This window comes from Gymnoscopelus braueri (assembly GCF_963280865.1).
Source record: "Gymnoscopelus braueri genome assembly, chromosome: 10".
Lineage (NCBI taxonomy): Eukaryota > Metazoa > Chordata > Actinopteri > Myctophiformes > Myctophidae > Gymnoscopelus > Gymnoscopelus braueri.
This window is the reverse complement of record NC_137611.1, coordinates 41,286,009-41,306,939: the sequence shown is the minus strand read 5'-3', so window position 1 is coordinate 41,306,939 and position 20,931 is coordinate 41,286,009. Positions and strand designations below refer to the sequence as shown.

General features: G+C 44.4%; 1 protein-coding gene across 3 annotated transcripts in view; it reads left to right on the top strand.

Annotated features, from left to right (window-relative positions):
• The window catches only part of LOC308093846 (neuropilin-1a-like), a 79,606-nt gene that overhangs the window by 17,536 nt on the left and 41,139 nt on the right, over positions 1-20,931 (top strand). For all 3 annotated transcript variants that reach the window (XM_080440222.1, XM_080440223.1, XM_080440221.1), the window contains exon 3: positions 8,428-8,609. In XM_080440222.1, the coding sequence (XP_080296348.1) occupies positions 8,428-8,609 (182 nt within the window). The remainder of the gene's footprint in view (positions 1-8,427; positions 8,610-20,931) is intronic.

Sequence of the window (20,931 nt, the reverse complement as noted above, 5' to 3'; positions counted from 1 at the left end):
AAGACCTGGAACGCATCTGTGTCATTTTTTTATTTGAGCTAAAAAGCATTATTTTACACTTTGACTATTCAAAAATAGCAGATATACAAGCTCATAGCGCGGCACCGAGTGCCGCACTATGAGCTTGTAGATCTGGTGTTTTTGAAAAATTGTGAAAATGTGTGCAAATCTTTGTATATATATTTTTAAAGCAAACATTTGTAACTCAAATCTTTGCTTCTGGGGGTCCCTAGAACAAAATATTTAGAAATGGGGTTTGAGCACCACTGATATAGAAACATACTGTTGGGATTTAGGAGACATGTAGAATCGGCTTTAGGTCTTAATGGGTTAATGAGCGCAGAGAGAGAGAGAAGCTGGACTGATACCTAGGATTCGGAGGATGGGTTGCGTCGTTTTTTTTGCATGTCCAAAAACTATTTTTTAGTACCCAGTGATTTTCCTCTGATTTTCTTTATCTGTTTCGTTTTTGTCTTTGGGAAAAACAGACAAAAGCAGAGTGGCACGTCTTTTCAACCGTGGCTGAACATTTTCTCTGGGTGGATGAGCTTGCATCACATCGGGGGATACGTCGACTTTGACTTTGCTCTTTTCAACTTTCTCCCAGTTGATGCTGCCTAATGAGACCCGCTAAATCCCATTTCATCTGCTGGCTTTCTAAAGCAGGCCAGACGAATGCAGTCTGTCTCCTCGCTCTCTCTCTCTCTCCTCCTGGCCTAAAAAAAACCAAAACACCTCCTCTCCTCTGTCGGATTATAGGACTTTTTAAATGAGAACAAATCCCCTCCCTTGCCCCTCTTTAATTTCCCAGCAGGCTCTCGTGAGCTGTGGTTTTTATTTGCATGGTCCGGGTGAAAGATGAGGCTGCAAGTTCACATTTATCAGAGGGCAGAGCACGTGTGTGTGTGTGTGTGTGTGTGTGTGTGTGTGTGTGTGTGTGTGTGTGTGTGTGTGTGCGTGTGCGTGTGCAAGTGCGTGCCTGTGTTTGTTTGCTTGTTGTACAATTGTGTGCATGAGTAAGAGAGATGTGTTCAGAAGTGTGGAACATTGAGACAGAGCAAGGGATAGAGATAGCATGCAAGGATGAGTGTCTGTGTGCCGGCCAATAGAATGAGTACAACATTGCGTGGATGTGTATTGAGTGCGTGCGTGTGCGTGTGCTCGTGTGCGTGCATGGGGACATCGGGGAGCATTGCAGTACATGAGCACACAAGTCTGCAGCTATTTGTGAGCATGTGTCTGTGAGAAGCAGAGACGTTGCTCATCATGTCTGTATTTTGGTGAAGGCGGAGGAGGTGTGAGACTGCTGAGGGTAGGATGGGAGATGGGAGGAGAGAGGAGAGGGGAGGAGAGGAGAGGAGAGGGGAGGGGAGGGGAGGGGAGGGGAGGGGAGGGGAGGGGAGGGGAGGGGAGAGGAGAGGAGAGGAGGGGAGGGGTGTGTAGTCCAGTATTCAGCTCAGACTCTCGCCATCTGTAGACTACAGGCTAATTTGACTGTATAGGGTCCAGAGCAATCAGCCAAGAAACAACTCACGTCCAACGAGATCTTAGTATTCCCAACTCGTGTGTGTGCGCTTGCCTGCTTGTTTGTGTGTGTGTGTGTGTGTGTGTGTGTGTGTGTGTGTGTGTGTGTGTGTGTGTGTGTGTGTGTGTGTGTGTGTGTGTGTGTGTGTGTGTGTGTGTGTGTGTGTGTGTGTGTGTGTGTGTGTGTGTGTGTGTGTGTGTCGACGTGCGCACATGCACTTGTGCGGGTGCATGTAATTGTGTGCTTGTGTGTGTGTCTCTGTGTGTTTGTGTGTTTACCCCTGCAGACTGCAGTCATTTCAACCCCAGTAGAGTAGATTAGACAGAGAGCGGTGCTGGACCTGCACAATCACTAATAACCCTACAGAAGGGAGAGGAAAGAGGGAGGAGGGGGTGTAGAATAAAGCCATAAACAAAAACTTCTTGCAGTGAATGGGGGAGGGACGGGAATGGGAGAGAGATGAAAGACTAAAATAATATGCCATACAGTATCAAATGACTAATGAAGATAAACATAGAGAGCGTGAGAGAGAGGGACTAATGGAGGGAGGAGAGTTTGGATAGGAGTGGAATGTTAATGGGTACAACTGGGAAGATTAGCACCTGTTGTACATCATTACTATAGTAGATCACATTACATCCACTTAAATCTGATTTGTTTTGTGTTTGTCCCAAAATATGATTATTTTATTTTTGTATTTAACATTAGTGGTGGCTACCTTTTGTATGCACTAATACTTATACAGTACTATAGAGTCCAATTTCGGACTCTATAGTATATAATTTTGCTGTGTTATCAGGCAGAAACCACTGGTACCAGCATATCCCTTTAAACGTAGATCTTATAGAGATTTCCAGAACAGCATATTGTCTCTTTTCGGGTGGAAACGTCATGTCCAAATACTTTTCAGGATTCAAATTCAAAAATAGAAAAAATAGCAGATCGGCAAGTTCAAAACACGTCGCTTCGCGCCGCGTTTCGAGCTTGTGGATCTGCTGTTTTTGAGACTTTTGTGTGACGCTGTTGTATGGTCAAGTAGGACATTCATTTACGTAAAAATACAAGAAGTAAAAATATGGACTTAAGAGGTATAGCCATCGTTACTTACAGACCACCAATGATACAGGGTTTAAGGCTCACTCACAGCGACTGAGAACCTCGCATGTTCGCATCCAAGGTTTATTTCAGGTGAAAGTGAACGAGTAGACTGGACATGGTGAGAGAGAGAGAGGATTGGCTGTCTTTCAGACGTACTGAGACAGAGAGAGTGATCAGACACAGTCAAATCCTCAGCGTTAATCAAATTAACAAATGGATAAAGATTAAGTTACAAATGGATACATTTTAATCCACTTGTAACTCTTTGAGATTTCCATTTCGGTTACATTTGTACCCGGTACTGTTAGGGGCAGTGTTGCCAGATTCTGTGAGAGAAACAAGCAACCAGGTCTAGGAAAACCAGCCCAAAAGAAGCGACTATGGGCCACATGAGCACTTTAACATATACATCAGCTATTTGAAAATAGCAGATCTACAAGCTCACAACGCGTCGCGATTGCGACGCGCTGTGAGCTTGTAGATCGGCTATTTTCAAATAAAATACTGCGGGGAAATTATAATAAGCAGATCTGGCAACCCTGGTTAGGGGACCATGATGATGAATAGAGGTGTGGCTCTGTGTTCTGCAGAAACAACTGAGTCATTCCCGCCATGCACGGCGTTCTCTGTGCCTGAGCTTTGCGGGAGGTGAGCGTAGCAACAGCTTGAACTGCTGCGCCCCGTAAAAACGCTCCCGCGATGCCTTCCAGATGTGAGGTGAGACGGTAGCCGCGGGGGAACGCATGCGGAACGCATGCGGAACGCAACACCGGCCGCATGTTAATGAGATGTAGTACTGCAGGACTGGTGGTTTGCCCCGGTACGTTTAATATTTGTTTGGTCGGGATGTTGGGCTTATAAGTGCTTGGATTTAAACCAGAAACATCTTGAGAGCAGCTTATTTAATTAGTTCCCCCCACTGTACGTGAATGAGCCGTGGCTGAGCGAAGCTGAATGGGGCCAAAGCAAGGTTTCCCAGATGCTTCTGAAAAAACACCACCCTGTGAGATGGTATACGACCTAGAACTTCCTATTTACACATGATACAGGCTGTTGGAACACTTGGTTATTTGTGTCCTGGTTGTATTGTTACAGATTTAGAGTAGGCAAACGCTATTTCTGAAGAGGAACATCATCAGCTTGTTGCCAAAAGCTACGAACGGGAAGTGGCTGGCCAGGTCGAGTTCCCATGAGGGAGTGGCTGCTGTTTCTTTAGCCCTTGAGCAAGGCTTTTTTTCCACAGTACAGCTGCGTTTGTCTGTGGCACATATAAACGCCACACTTAATGGCCGATATGAGGAGAGAGAGGAGAGGAGGGCTGGAGGGCCGTAGACAGAGAGGCTCTTTAACTAGAGAGCTCAGAGACAGCTCCACTTCATTACATGAGTCTGTCTCAGTCTGCAGCCGCTGCCTCCAGTCAGGACTCAGCCAATGAGCACAGCCATCTGTATGCAGGCATGTACACAAGAGGGGACACACACGCACAACGCACAAGCACAAGCACACACACCTGCTCTGATTCCATCTTTCCGTCTCTCCTCTCCCTCTTTAATTCTTCTCTTTCTTCCCTCTGTTTTTCTTTCCTTCTATGTTCTTCTCTCTCTCTCTCTTTCCCTGTCCCCACCTCATCTCTTCTCTCATAATCCACCCTCTCTCTCTCTCTCCCTGTTCTCTTCACAAGCTTCTATAATGGTGTATGTGTCTCCACTTATTTCCCTGGCTCTTGTTCTCTCTCTCTCTCTCATTCTCCGTTCTCTCTTGTTCCTCCTCATTTATTTTCATCTCTCTCTCTTCTCACCTTCCCCTCATCTCTCTCTCTCTCTCTCTCTCTCTCTCTCTCTCTCTCTCTCTCTCTCTCTCTCTCTCTCTCTCTCTCTCTCTCTCTCTCTCTCTCTCTCTCTCTCACCTTCCCCTCATCTCTCTCGCTCTCTCTCTCTCTCTCTTTCTCTCTCTCCCCCTATAGCTGTTCTTTTACAAGCTAGTCTATCTCAAAGTGAGTGAGTGTGTGTGTGTGCGTGCGTGCATGTCACCGAAGGCACTGTTAAGACTTTTACAAGACGCTGCCTCAGACCGTGGCGTATAGTGGCGGAGAGTTTTCCCGACACGAACAAGGCCAACAGATTCCGTGCTCTCCCGGCTGTGGCTGTTCATTTGAGCATTGAGAAACATTGTTTATGCCCTGAGCTGTTAGCTGCCGCCAGTAGATTATATGCATAAATAGAATTGGCTGTAAATTTACGGTTAGCGTCTGACCGCGTGGGAAGCTGACTGTTTTGCCGAAGGCTGGTTTTAGCTTGTAAATCAGATTTTGCTGGTGGTTCATTTACACAAGTGTAATGGCTGCAACATGGGTGACTATTAATGAATTCACTCATTACCGTGTCATTCAGATCATAAAAGCATCCTTTAACCAGTTTTGATGATACAGTTTTATTTCCGACACTAATTATCTGCTTAGCTTTGGCTTTTCATCCTGCTTAGCTGCTAGGTTTTAGGTTATGTTTGTTTTTAATTGCATATATATCTTTCTTATAGACAGATAGAACAGTATAGAGACCGTAAGCTGAGGGGAGAGAGGGATAAAGAAAAGCAACACAAGCCCCCAGCTGGAATCGAACTGGGGCCTTGCAATTATGTGGTCAATGCAATATCCTGTTAAATGCTACCGCAACCCCCTTTAATTGCCTTTCTGCTCATGTACATTTTCCACAACTTTGTCATCAGTTTTGTCATTCATTTTGTCATCATTTCTTAATCAAGTCAAAATGTCAAAAGGACAATCTGAAAAAACAAAAAAAAACAAGACAGTCTAATAATGACATGGCCATAGCTGGCTGCTTGTATTTCTGATTCTGAGCTTGTTGATCTGCCATTTTTAGAGTGCGACACCAATATATGATGAAGTATAAATCTGGCTTTACAGTATCTTTCAGCCTGTGTGGTGGAGCTCTGAGCCCACATGTTCCTGTATTAGCCCGCATGGTACAGTGAGTGCCTGGCCTTTAGACTTCCATGGAAGATTTTTAACCTTTATTTATCCAGGGAAGGATTCGCTGAGCACACATGCTCCTCTTTCGGCACTGCCCTGCTCCACATTCATAGTTAGACACGTCTCCACCTGACTCCCACCGGGAGCTGCCCAGTAGTACAGCCACAGCCTCCGACAGCTGGCCTTATTTCTAACCCCTTTATATGAAGGACAATAGGAAAAAAAAACGTGTTATCTATCAATCTATTTCAGCTGCATAGTACATAATGGAAAGATCACAGGTGCAGATGTACTTAAGCAAGACACAGAACCACGTGCTTGCTGTCTTTGACTGTCAGCTAAATGCTCTACTGTATGAAAGTCCAAATTCTCTCTCATAACAAAATAATTGAGTTTGACTGGCACATGTCTTGTGTTTAGCGTCAGTGGTTGAACATTGTTAGCCCACATGTTCTCCATGTGTCAGCTGAGCTGTTTACAGTGAAAAGAAAAAACCCAACAACTCTGAATTAAGAGGGCTATTGTGTATGAGAGAGACGTGCATGAGAAAAACAAATACCCCGTCCAGTGCCTGGGAAAAGGTGTTTATCTTTGAAAAACTTCAGTGTTGGCAAGCTTTTACCTTGTGCCAACATCGTTAACAAAAAAACAAATCTATTGTTGAACAGTTGAATTCCTTTGCAAATTCTGTTCCAAGTTTTCCTGGAGAGCAAATAACATAAGCTGTCTGGTTGGAAGAGGCTTTGGCCGAAACCTGCTGAATGCTGATGAAGTAGCTAGCGGTGGGGAACGGCTGTTTGTGTTAGCAACTGTTGATGTTGCATTAGCTAGTTCAGCCTCGGCTAAGATGTTAGCCTAGCCACATTGTTTCTACAGCTGGCTCGAAGAGGAAGAGGCTTGTTTTCAAACTTTTATTTTTAATGGGAAGGTTTGCTGAGCACACAACATGTTCTTTTTCAGCAATCTGCTGCTGCTCAACACACAATACACATTCATACAGAGCTGCCCAGTGAAACCAGAGCCATTTGACTTTGACTAGCCGCTCTGCTGGAGCATTAAGGATGTCTTGCTCAAGGGCACTTTGTTAGTAAGTAGTTGCAGAGGGAGAGTGGGCGTTCTGCTCTTTCCACACCCAGAATTTGGTCTGAGGACCCTTTTAAGTCCATTTCTCCAACTTATTGTCTACTGCCACAGTGGTTCTCAAACCTTTTCATGTCAAGCACCCCCAAATGAATATGTATTTGGCCACGGACCCCCATGAGAAAATATTTCATACCATATTTGTTCAAATGCTTGTTAAAATGTTTTTTTTTTAAATATCACGATGCAATGCATTTTGTAGCTTGTATATCGGAAATGTTCAAGTCTATGTATATTTGGTTAAAGTGGTTAAACAGATTTTGATGCTAAATAACTCATTTTGCTGGGGACCCCCTGGAACCCCCCCCCCCCCCCCAATAACCCCCCTGGGGGTACCTGGACCCCACTTTGAGACCCATTGCCTTAAGTGCTGTATCAGTGCCTTTGCAGGTTCATGTAGTTCGGCCTTAGCTAAGCCGAGCCAAGTTGTTTCCACAGCTGGCTCCAACAGGAAAAGGCTTGTTACATTATATAAGTATGAAATAACTAACTTTGTGTAGCACTTTTCAAAACACAGTTACAAGGTGTTTTACAGACTATAAAACAATAACAAACAAAAGCCAAGAAGAAAAATATCACACCTGAATTATAAAGCAGGATTACAGAAGAATAAAACAGACGGCATGTAAAAACGACATAAAAGTGGGTCTATAGGCTGAGGCTCCTAAGGCAGGACATTCCGAAGCCCAGGGCCATGCGTCAAGAGCCTCAAACACCTTTGGTCTGCAGAATTTGTCTTAGAATATGGCCTTGTGTAAACAAACAGTTAGCGGTGAGCTCACCAGTTAACCTCCACATTCTCTGGTCACTCATGTGAGTTATGGAGCGTCCTTGCTCCTGAGCTGCTGCTGTAATTGAATTAGCTACAGCATAGCAGAGAGAGAGTGAGAGAGGGATAAGGGAGTGTTTGTCCAGACAGAATGTCCTTAAACTCTGTCACATGGAAATACGCACACAAACCGATACAGTGCACAGTATCACAAAATTAGTAGTGTACACACACACGCGCGCACACACACACACTACAGAACACTCAACACACTTGTGCACGTAAAGGTAGATGCTGAGTAGCAGCAGCAGGGTGTGGACAGGTCGTGGGTCTACAGGTTAAGGCTGAAGTAATGCAGTAGAGGTAGGGTCACTAATCAAGTCATCACACTGGGCTCTGTGAGGCACAGAGGCTACTGGTGACTCCTCTACGCTACTGCATGAATCACACTCCTGACTCACTCTGACTCTTGTTCTCTCTGGCTTCCTCTGTCTGTCTTTTTCTCTTGCTCATTTCTTTCCACTCTTCCACTTGGCTCTCTTTATTGCCATTACTGCCACTGCCTCTTTTCTTGTTTTTATCTCTCTCTCTCTCTCTCTCCTTTTCTCACCGTTGTCAGTAAGACAATAAAAGCTCCAAATCAGGCCGGAAAACAGTTTAGACGGATGTCGGATGATCAAGGCAGTGGTGTTTTGTATGGGGCATGTGGGTGCTTTTCAGGATTGGGTTGAGGTTTCATCATACCAGTGTGACATCAGTAAGCAGACAAATAAAATAAAATATTATCCTACGTTCGCTCAAACGCTTGTCTATCAAACACCTATGTTTACACTGTACGTCACACCATGACTTCTAAGTTCTAACCAGCTTCCTCTCCATCTCCCCCTCCACCCTCTCCTCCTCCAGATATGACTATGTGGAGGTGTACAACGGAGGCGACGAGCGCTCCCCCATGCTGGGCAAGTTCTGTGGGAAGATCGCCCCATCGCCGATTATATCCAGCGGCAACCAGCTGCTCATCAAGTTCGTGTCCGACTACGAGACTCACGGAGCGGGCTTCTCCGTTCGCTACGAGGTCTTCAAGACAGGTCAGTTTATTTCTTACTTTATTTTTGTTATTTATGTTATATTATGTTTTGTCTCAAAACATTTGGGACGCAGGAACTGTTCTACAAGTTCTACAGGTCTATTGACTCACATAAAATAGTAAAATAAAAACACATCTACGATTATATATAGGAACCATTTAGTGGTACCATTCATGGATAGTAAGTAAGTAGAGGGTTTTGGGGGCTGAAAGTGGTATAGAAACCAGGCCAATGCAAACGGCTCTATGCTTGTGTTCATCAACAGTTTCAGAGAGGAATCCCTGATCTCAGAGGACATGCCCATTTCACATGCTTCTTTTTTAACCACTTAAACCCTATGTACTTTGCTGACCAGGGTCCCCCAGGGGTCTATCCTTGTCCCCCTCATTTTCTCTCTCTAAACCAAATCTGTTTGACGAAAATAGCCGATCTAGAAGCTCACAATGTGTCACAAATTGTCACAATTCATGACAATGTGCTATTTTCACCAAATGTTCACCTATTTTCGCCAAATGTTTGCCGAATATGACATGACCAGAATTACGGACACTAGGGTTCATGTGGTTAATGCTGTGAAGTTTTTGCCTGCGAGAGGTTGTTTTCTGCAGTCCAATCTCAGTGCTGTGTCTACTGAGACAGGGAAAGCTAAGAGGAGGCAGTGGGGAGACAGAAGAGAAAGCTCTGGACGGATTCAATTTTAGACTAGCAGGAATATGGGTCTAGAGCCCGGGGCTTTTATCCACTACACCATTACTGGGCAAAGACTATTATCTTTAAAGGGACACTATCACAATTGTAACCATTACCTCTATATGTGTGTTGTTCTATAGTAGTCATTAAACTGAGCAGTCTTCTGTGTGTCTCTGAAACCAGCCTGGTCGGAAACGAACTCGCCCTTGTGGAGATCTACGCTCAGAGGAGCGCACTTTTCTAGTCGAGAGTTAAGACGTTGTGCTTTGTTCTCTGGATCTTGGATCTGTGTCACACATCTTTTTTTATCTCTTTTATAGAAAATATTCCCTCAAAAAAGGCTTCTGCCATTTTCAGTATCACAAGGAAAAGCCATTCGAGGGCACGTCATGACGATAAGAAATTAAACTGATTGAATTTGCGATGCTGCCTCTTTCATGTGCTCCGTCAGCGTAAAATCAGACAATGGAAGCCTTTAAAAAATATATTTTTGATGGAATCTCTGCTTTATTGGGCGGCACAAAGACAGGAGAGCGAGACAGCATAGAGAGTGGTAAAGTGCAACACAGGTCACGTATGACCTTGTGATTAGGCCCTGTGTCTACAGTATCTATACATACCAGTACATCAGTTACATCTACAGTATATATCTACACAGTATGCATTACCAACTGGCTGAGCCACCAATACAAGCCATTAGCCATTGATTTTTCCCATGGTGTGAGAAGAGCATGACATATTGTGGTCACTCGCTCGCTCGTGGATGCTGGGTGGCTGGTTTGTGATGGTCCTCTTATGTGGTATGATTGTCACATGTCTAATGCGTTCTGCTCATGCTTTATACCGCCATTATTGCATATTGTCGCTGCGGGCAGAAACCTTGTATATTTCATTTTTTTAATTTATTCATTAATAAATGCAATATTCTTACTATATATTATGTCTAGAATGTCTATTATGCCTATATTTTATGTAATTTGACAGTGCCATCATGCACTATGGTATTGTAGATCTTTTTGAAATTTTTGAAAAAAGATTATTTAGCATACTAAAGTACATGCCCAAAACTATGGTCGGCAACAACTTTTAAAACAGATTTTTATTTCACAACGCCAAGAATCTTGGGAAGGGGCCATAAGCCAATCGAAAACGATATTAACTTGGAAAGACGGTATCCATTAGCTGATTGGGTTTCATGTTGGCCAATCAGCATAGCCGGTTTAGCCTTGTGGACACGCCGTGCGCTTAATAGTGTTACTCAAGTCAACTGTGTTTATTGAGTGAGCCCAGCTGAATGAAGCATTATCAATCTATTGTAAGTTTAATACACATGCCGCCTACAATGTATTTAATGATTTTACACAAAACTCTCTTCAATACTTGTCATACTGGTTCATTTGAAACCGTGGCGGGCTAGTGGATTGTTGTGACTCGCTATCTATAATTAGACCTATTTAATCCTGCAGGGGAAATTCAATTTTCAGCTTCACTCAGCTGATTGCTGCCCAAATGGTCAGACTTGAGCGCAGGGGGGGAGCAGTTAGGGGTTAAGTGTCTTGCTCAGGTACACCTCAACACATTGCCACGGCCGGGAATCGAATCTGGGAGCTTCTGTTTCCCAGGCGGCCTCTCTACCCATTCAGCTATGGATGCCCCTAGCTGAATGGGCTGTGCTGAGGGAAAACATATTAAGCGGTGGCGGCCACTGGGACAAAGAGTGTAGCACAAACAAACCAAGAATAGAGTAGTAAACAAAAGTACCGTAGTTACCTCAGATACACACCACGGGTCTGTTCCTATTGTACAAGCTTACATTTAACCCAGAAAAACATAAACAGCCTCTCTAAGAAGTGAAGTCCATGCTTCCCACACAAACCACAAACGCTTCCAAGTTCAAGGTCGCGCAAACAGTGCAAGAGTACCCTTTGGTTCACTGGCCCGTAAACCAGGTCACCAATATCTAGCTACACGCCAATATGAACTTAAAGACCCAAGATTCCATTGGAGAAACGTCCGAGTACCAGCAGGGGCCAGGATGTGCGCCTAGATAAACATTCCCCAGCTGAGGAAGGAACCTTGATCCCCATGTCCTACATTCCTTTTTTTGCTTCATGTGTCCCACCCCCCACCCCCCCGTGGGGCAAATTGAAGGGACGCCAATGGCTAGAGTCTCTCGGGTCCACTTGAACGGACGCCAATAAGGACGGGATATAAATCTGATATAGCAAAGGTAGACACACCACCTGAAAGGATCCTGTTTGTATGGGCCTCCAGAGAGCAATAACTGTTGACAGACTCATTCAGTACAGAAATAACCCTCACCTGGCTCTCCCATGTGTACACAGTACGTGTGTAGGAATTACACAGACAAGGCTGTCGACCTTTAATGAACAAAAAGAACGTTTTTTATTCCAAGAGGACAAATGCGCCGTTAATCCATATTCACGAAAATGACCCCTTGCTACAGAAATAGCCCTGGCACGAATCTCTCTGTGTTTTATTAGATCTGCAAGAAGAAAAAGTACTGAAGTCAGATATGGCTGCTAATAAAAGAAAAATAGGTTTGTATTCCAAGGCGAGGAAAGTATAGGTAACTTAAGCCCTTGGGCTGGCAATATTTTTTGAGTTTTGTTCCAAAATCGATAAACACAAAGTTACATTACGTCCTTTCTTTTAGAAAGTTCTGTAAAAAGTATTGAAAGAGTTGTTTGGGAAAATAGAACTTTCACTGACTGGGGACTGCTCAGGTTTCAGACACCAACTCTTCCAATGTTTCCAGGTAAACTGTTAGCTTTAGGTCTCTTAAGTTAAATGCCAATGGAAAGGAATTGGAAAATAATTGTTCGGAAAATTAAAGCTTTCGTTGAGTGGAACTGCTTAGGTTTCAGACACCAACTGCATAATAAGTCTTGCTTTAGAATGACCCTCTTCCAGGCAAACGTTTATCTTCAGGTCCCTGGAGTTAAATGCCAGTGGAAAGGGGATTACGGCGGTGAATTAAGGCTTGTTCATCAGGTCAATGGTTCCCTAAGGGCTGCTACTGTCCCCGCCTCGCCTTTGTCAGCCAGACGGAGACACAAGAAACCATTTCCTGTTGTTGCTATAGTCACATCCTGTCTGTGTCTCCTTTCTCCCAGCTACTGTTTTGGCTGAAGGATGAACGGTTTAGGTTGAGCTTGGAATTTTCCATTGGTGTGTCTGTGCTTGTGTGTGCGTGCGTGCGTGCATGTCCATCCATCCGTCTCTCATGACTATTCGTCTGGGCATCTAGCCGTGTGTGTGTGTGTGTGTGTGTGTGTGTGTGTGTGTGTGTGTGTGTGTGTGTGTGTGTGTGTGTGTGTGTGTGTGTGTGTGTGTGTGTGTGTGTGTGTGTGTGTGTGTGTGTGTGTGTGTGTGTGTGTGTGTGTGCGTGCGTGCGTGCGTGTGAGCGCCTGCCCATCTGTGTGTGTGTGTGTGTGTGTGTGTGTGTGTGTGTGTGTGTGTGTGTGTGGGGGGGTGTGTGTGTGTGTGTGTGTGTGTGTGTGTGTGCGTGTGCGTGCGTGCGTGCGTGTGAGCACCTGCCCATCTGTGTGTGTGTGTGTGTGTGGTACAGACAGGTGTCGAGGTCCTCAGGCTCATTTAGTTAATGGGCTGTTTGTCCTTGGAGGCACCAGGGTGACCTGCACATGAGATGGATGCACTGGCACAGGAGAAGACCCCGAATCTAGGCCAGTGTGTGTGTGTGTGTGTGTGTGTGTGTGTGTGTGTGTGTGTGTGTGTGTGTGTGTGTGTGTGTGTGCGCGCTTGCGTGCGTGCGCGTGTGTGTGTGTGTGTGTGTGTGTGCCGTGTGCGTGCATGCGTACAGTATTTGCGTGTGCGTGTGCTGGCCTGAATACAGGTCCTGTGTAGTCCCTAACAAGTTAAAAGTGACACCTGTATTCACCTTGGTAATCCCCTGCCGTGCTGCTGCCTTCCCTCCAGTCACATTTAAAATCCATTACAGTCACAACAACATATTGCACCTCCCCTCGATGGTTTCACTGGTCCCATTTAGAAATATATAGCCTGCTCTCTGGTGGGAACTCCCCCTCTTTGTGCTACTGACTGTCTCTCTCTCTCTCTCTCTCTCTCTCTCTCTCTCTCTCTCTCTCTCTCTCTCTCTCTCTCTCTCTGTCTTTCTGCTTTACTCTCTAACCTTCCTTCACTCTATCTTCCAGTGTCTCGCTTTGTCATATCTCTTCTCCTCTCTCGTCTTCTTCACCACTCTCTGTCCATTTCTATTCCTCTCTCTCTCTCTCTCTCCCTCTCTCTCTCTCTCTCCATCTCTCTCTTGCCCTCTCCATCTCATTCCTCCTCTATTCAACTATCCGTCTCTCTCTCGACTCTCTCTCTCTCTATCTCCGGGTGTCTCTCCCTTATGATCTCTGTCTCTCCGCCCATTTTTCTCTATCACTCTCTCCCTCCTCTTTAGCTCTCCTTCCTTCTCTTTCTCTCAACCTCTTTCTCTCCCTTCCTCCCTCCATGTATTTCTCTCCCTCCACCTCCCTCCTAGCCTCTCTCTCTCTCTCTCCCCCTCCATTCTCTCTCCGCCAGGTCTTTCATTACGATGAGTAAAGAAGCGAACCACAGAGAACGCAGAGCGTACGCGTAGAGGACGAGGAGTGTGTGCTTCGCTCGCTGATAAAGATAGGGCGCGGCGTCGACTTGCGGGGACAGTGAAACCCTGGGGCTAATAATGGCCTCCATCCGCCTTCCCTTAACCATACTAACCAGTAACTCCACCCTCCGCTGGTCCCAACGTGCGCATCAGAGGTTTTACAAATGATAGCTGATGAGCTGTCTTTCGGCGCGGCTATATTTGTCCCATCTTCTCTCTCTCTTCTTCCCTCTCTTTCCTATCGTTCTTTTTTCGGCGTCCCCCTGGAAACCAGAAACACATGTCTCTGTGGTCTTCTGGGGTTGTGTGGGGGGACGTTTTTTTTCCCGAGACTTTGTCAAGCCTGCGGTGAAGACTCTAGGATCTCCTGTTGATTGGTGGGCTGAGGATGGATGGATGGATGGAAGGAGGGAGGGAGCGAGGGATGGAGGGAGGGATGGAGGGTTGATAAAGGATGTAGTTCAGGGGTCTTCAACGTTTTCAGGCCAAGGACCCCCTAGCTGAGAGAGAGATGAAGCAGGGACCCCCACTACATATTGTATAAAATTGTGTTGTAGATTAAACCTTTTTTGTTTACTTGGTCTGCCCTTTTTCCCCTCTACACAAAACCTCTTTGCCAAAGACAGCCGATCTACAAGCTCACAACGCCTCGCAGCTTGTAGATCTGCTATTTTTGTCTAAAGTTCTCCTCAGAAAAGGGATGCAAGGGTTCAAGTACCCAATGTTAAAAATATCATATCACACAAAGATTTGGCCGCCCCCCTGTTGTAACTCGGAGGACCCCCTAGGGGTCCCGGACCCCCTGTTGAAGACCCCTGATGTAGTTTATTCACGAACAAAAATAGTTTGTACTGTAAACAGATGATCAGTATACAAATGCGCTGGTGTACAGTATATTGTATTTAAATACGTATAGTGTATCCTTTTACTCACATAGATTTTCTCCCATATATACACACACACAAAACCTTTCTTACATCGATTTTGTTCCATGTCTCCAAATAAGCACGCACACATGCACGCACACAAACACACTCACGCACACTCACGTCCTGGGAGAGAGGTGTACCAGCTGAGCACGATCGAACCCTGCCTCGTCTCTCGCCTCTCCTCCTCCTACCCCATTCATCATGTCTCCTGTTTAATGACACCACCTGTGTCAACAGCAAGGGGGCTCTGTGTGCGCGCGCGTGTGTGTGTGTGTGTGTGTGTGTGCGTGTGCGTGTGCGTGTGCGTGTGCGTGTGTGTGTGCGTGCGTGCCACACACGTGTACACGCATACTGTAAATACAAGAACACACACACTCAGACAGACACACACCCACACATGCACACACCACTTTCATATGTAGTGCTGTGCTCAGATAACACTCAAGACACATCTGACTCCATGGCAACATGAGAACATCTTCTCCACTCCACCAGGCACACACACACACGCACACGCACACGCACACGCACACGCACACGCACACGCACACACACACACACACACACACACACACACACGCACACTCTTCCTCAGAGGGGATGTTTGACCTCTCATCAGCGCTGCATAGCATCTATTCCTGGAGGTCAGTGACAGTCTTGTCACCTCGCTAATGTCACTCCTCAACAAACTAGGAGGGAATTTACCTCCGCCTGCCTGGGTGACTGATGCATGTGGACATGGGCAAAGAGGTCGTCTCTGTGTGTGTGTGTGTGTGTGTGTGTGTGTGTGTGTGTGTGTGTGTGTGTGTGTGTGTGTGTGCGTGTGCGTGTGAGAGAGAGAGAGAGGATGGGTTGTTTATGAATGAAGCGTTTCATCCCAAAATTGATAATCTAATATTTGAAAAGATTGAAGATTAACATGATTTTAATGTCAGGAAGTTTATCAAAATATTCAAAAGATATTCATAATTCAGTTGCCGTTCTAATTTGAGTTCCAGTCGCTGCCCCATTTACTCATGAACCAAATTAAATGTGACTTGATTTTGAGTTCTAATTATAACCGAGCTGGATTGAGATGAATTTCCATTCGCACGTATTATTTCACAATAATCACTTGCAGCTATTTAGCATTTATATGAAGTCTTTTCATTTCATTTCATGCTACATGGCATACTAAAATCCCCCGGCTTTTACCCTAATGGAAAATAGCTCCAGTTTCTCCAAAGCAGCTTGGCTGATTTACAAAGTCACCTTGACCCATTTTTTTTATCAGAATTGAACACAACCAATAAGAAGAAAGAAACACATGGCCCTGCGGAGCTCACACTAAAAGATGATCACATGAGAATGAAACGCAGGACTCGTCCTTCAAGAAGTTTTGGAGATTTCAAAGAGTCAAGCATAGATTTCAAATGAAACATTATTTATATAGCACATTTCATACATTAACCCATTTAGAGCTGAAGCCGATTCCACAAATGTCTTCTAAATCCCAACAGATTTCTGAAAACCCTATGTTTCTATATCAGTGGTTCTCAAACTTTTTCATGTCAAGGACCCCCAAAATTATATGTATTTGGCCGCCGACCCCATATGAAAATATTTTGTTCCAGAGCAAAGATTTGAGTTAAAAATGTTATATATATATATTCAAAGATTTGCACAAATGTTATCGATTTTTCAAAAATAGCAGATCTACAAGCTCGTAGTGCCGCGCTATGAGCTTGTAGATCTGCTATTTTTGAATAGCCAAAGTGTAAAATAATGCTTTTTAGCTCAAATCTATAAATGACACAGATGCTTCTCCCGGTCTTAATGGGTTAAAAATGCAATACAAATGCGAATGCGCTGTATTAACTACATGAACCCTAACATCCCTATTCTGGGCAGGTCATGATATGTGAACATCTGGCGAAAAGGGGTGAACATTCAGTGAAATTAGGCAAACATTCTGCGAAGATAGTCGCGTCGCGTTGCAACGCGTTGTGAGAATGCCCTATATATTTGGCAAAATATCTAGGGCTTAAGTGGTTATAAGAGGAATAATTGCACAGATAAAATTTAGGTCATGATAAAACAATAAAACACATTAAACCACAATACTGTCCTGGGTTGAGGATTGATTTCCTTCATAGCCACCCATGCATAAACTGCATTCACTCATGCTACCTGTACTGTGCTAAAAACGCCCTGATAAAACTGTCCACCAGTCATGTCATGTTATGTGTTGGTCACCCAAGTCCCTGCTTTGAAGAGTTGTCTTAACCCATTAAGACGCATCTGTGTCATTTTTAGATTTGAGCTCAAAAGCATTATTTTACGCTTTGGCTATTCAAAAATAGCAGATCTACAAGCTCATAGCGCGGCACAGAGTGCCGCGCTATGAGCTTGTAGATCTGCTATTTTTGAAAAATCGAGAAAATGTGTGCAAATTAATATATTTATATTCTTTTAAAGTGAACATTTTTAACTCAAATCTTTGCTTCTGGGGGTCCCTGGAACAAAATATTTTGAGATGGGGTCCGCGGCCAAATACATATCATTTTGGGGGTCCTTGACATGAACAAGTTTGAGAACCACTGACATAGAAACATGTTTTTCAGAAACCTGTTGGGATTTAGAAGACATTAGTAAGAATCGGCCTCAGGTCTTAATGGGTTGAGTGTGTGTGTACTGTGTATGTGTTTGAGTCGGTGTCAGTGCCCTGTTAAGCCTGATTTATACTTAATTGCGCGCTGGTGTTCCATGCCGTAAATAGCAGATATACAAGTTGCGACGCGTCGTGAGCTTGTAGATCTGCTATTTACTGAGGCTTTAGAGGGGGGGTCAATATACAGTACACTGGTGGTTCAGGACAGACAGTAGAAGACAGAACCCAGTCGAACAAAGAGCTGTGACTGTCTGAGGTACAGCTGGACGATGCTGAGACCCGCTGAGAGCTGCTGCTGTGGCTGGCTGGTTATGTGGAGTAGAGGTGTGTGTGTGTGTGTGTGTGTGTGTGTGTGTGTGTGTGTGTGTGTGTGTGTGTGTGTGTGTGTGTGTGTGTGTGTGTGTGAGTGTGAGTGCGTGCTGGTGAGGGGACCCTAGCTGCCATAAACAGCCTGAAGTGTCTGTCTGCAGCAGTCAATAAATACCAATCAGCCTCCAGTCAAAACACACACACACACACACACACACACACACACACACACACACACACACACACACACACACACACACACACACACACACACACACAGTTGTGCACAGACAGACATACAGACAGTCTCCTGGCACCGGGACTGCGGGGGCCCAGCATGCTTTGTCTGGAAGGATTAGTGTGATTGGTACGGAAGGACAATAAAGTGTCTGTTTGTGTATCTCTTGCAGAGTTGTTGTTTTTGTTGCCATTAGACATGCAGCGAATCAGACAGCAAGGTACGATCAAAATGAGTTTCATTTCATGTAATGACAGACGTCGGGCAATGGTCGAACGAACAAAATGTAAACAGATTATTTTTAGGGGACGTTAGGTATTTTTGGTCGCATTTTGCAAATCAAAGTCAAATTACTCCAAAACACAACAAAATGATGTAAACGTGTGTAATCCATCATAGGCTGTGACCAACTCTCAGTTTGTGCTTGGAATTTTGGACAAACAGACCAAAATGACCAACTGACCGAGAGGTTTATTCTAGCGGTGTGGTCGCAGCTAAAAATTTTATCCTGCTTATCTCATCAATAGTAATAATAAATATAGCTGCAAGCAGCGATAAGCGGGGCCAGGGAATGAAGAGAGAAAAAAGAAAGAAGCAATGATAAGTAATATGCACAATAAGCCATTGAAACATAGACGACTGAACTTGAGAGAAAGAAGACCATGCAATTAACATGAGCATTTTAAACTTCACTAACCCTAACCTCAGTAAAACAACGCCTAAGCCTATCCTCAAGAAACACTATGTGTAAACACAAGAATGTCAAATCATGATCACCTCAATAGATTGTCGCGGACAGGGGTCGGACCAGCGATCTACGGACTCTGAGGTTGCCTCTCTTCTCATTGAGCTAGATATATGGCCTCCCTGGTAGTGTCTGTTGATAATTATAAGTATTTCCGTCCATTATGAACCAAGCCTCTGTGTCCCGAACAACTCTAGATCACTGGTTCACAAACCATTTACCAATAAAGGCATTTTTGTGTCTCCTCGGAACGAAAACTAGTGAAAGTAGCCGATCTACAAGCTCACAAAACGTTGCTATCTGAAAAGTTGTGAGATTGTAGATCGGAGAGAGAGACATGGAAACGGAATAGATTGAAGAGATAAGGATAATTCCTTTAACAGGTCCGTTCATGAAAGTCCTTGCGGTCTTGTTTCCAATGAGGGCCTGTGAGCAATTAGGGGTTAAGAGTCTTGCTCAGGGACAAATTTAATTTGCTGGCCTGGCCTGGAATCGTACCTGGGGAAACTAGGGCCTCTGGCTCCCTAGGCTGGCTCACTAACCACTCAGCTATGGCCACCCCTCAAGAGAGAGAGAGAGAGAGAGAGAGACATGGAAACAGAATAGATTGAAGAGAGAGAGAGAGAGAGACACATGGAAACAGAATAGATTGAAGAGAGAGAGAGACATGGAAACATAATAGATTGAAGAGAGAGAGAGAGAGAGATGGAAGCAGAATGGATTGATTGGACATCTCAACCTATTGCCATTAACAGGAATCGAACCCTCATCCTTCGGATTGACAGGCTGCAACACTACCTATAGTGCTATAGCTTTGTCCAGGCTAAGGTTGTCTGTTGAAGATAAAAGTGAACCAGTGAAAGCAGCCGATCTACAAGCTCAGAAACACGTTGCTATCTGAAAAGTTTTGAGATTGTAGATCGGCTATTTTCAGAATGAAGTATGTCATACATTGCAAAAACATACCTTCTCAGATAAGCATTTCATGTTATCTTTATCAATTGCATATGTATTCATTAATACAGTCTTGTTGTTTGCAATGCACTTTAAATGAAGTCTCCACCAAGTGAGGCTTGAACCGGCAACCTTGATGTTGTGAAACATTCACTTAAGCGGGAAGCCATTGGACCAACAGACCTGATCCAGTGAAAACGGAGGTCAAACAGATGATACCATTTTACGCAAATAACTGAAAAATCCTGGGTTTAAGTGTTTTTCAAACTGCTTAAAATTGCGGACAATGTAAGGGCGGAGAGAGAGACATGGAAACGGAATAGATTGAAGAGAGAGAGACATAATAGATTGAAGAGAGAGAAAGATGGAAGCAGAATGGATTGATTGGACGTCTCAACCTATTGCCATTAACAGGAATCGAACCCTCAACCTTCGGAATGACAGGCTGCAACACTACCTATAGTGCTATAGCTTGTCTGTTGAAGATAAAATTGAACCAGTGAAAGCAGCCGATCTACAAGCTCAGAAACACGTTGCTATCTGAAAAGTTTTGAGATTGTAGATCGGCTATTTTCAGAACGAAGTATGTCATACATTGAAAAGGCATACTCTCAAATAAGCATTTCAGGTTTTCTTTAACAATTGCACTTGCATTAATTGACACAATCATGTTGTGTGCAATGCAACTTAAATGAAGTCTGCATCAACTGAGGCTTGAACTGGCAACCTTGAGGTTCTAAGGCACACACTTAAGCGAAAAGCCATTGGACCAACAGACCTGACCTGGTGAATGAGAGAGAGAGAGAGAGAGTGAGAGTGAGAGTGAGAGTGAGAGAGAGAGAGAGAGAGAGAGAGAGAGAGAGAGAGAGAGAGAGAGAGAGAGAGAGAGAGAGAGAGAGAGAGAGAGAGAGAGAGAGAGAGAGAGAGAGAGAGAGAGAGAGAGAGAGAAGTGAGGGCAGGTGTGATTATGGATTGAGAGGGAATGACAGCAGGTGAGGTGGGTAGATCCAATCCATGGGAATAGGCCAGGTGGACTGTTGCTGTTGCTCACTTTCTACAAGAATATAATTATGTCAGAAAATTGACAAACAAATATTGTTAAGCATTTCATGTTATTTTTAACAATTGCACATGTATTCACTGATAGTCATGTTGTGTGCAATGCAACTTT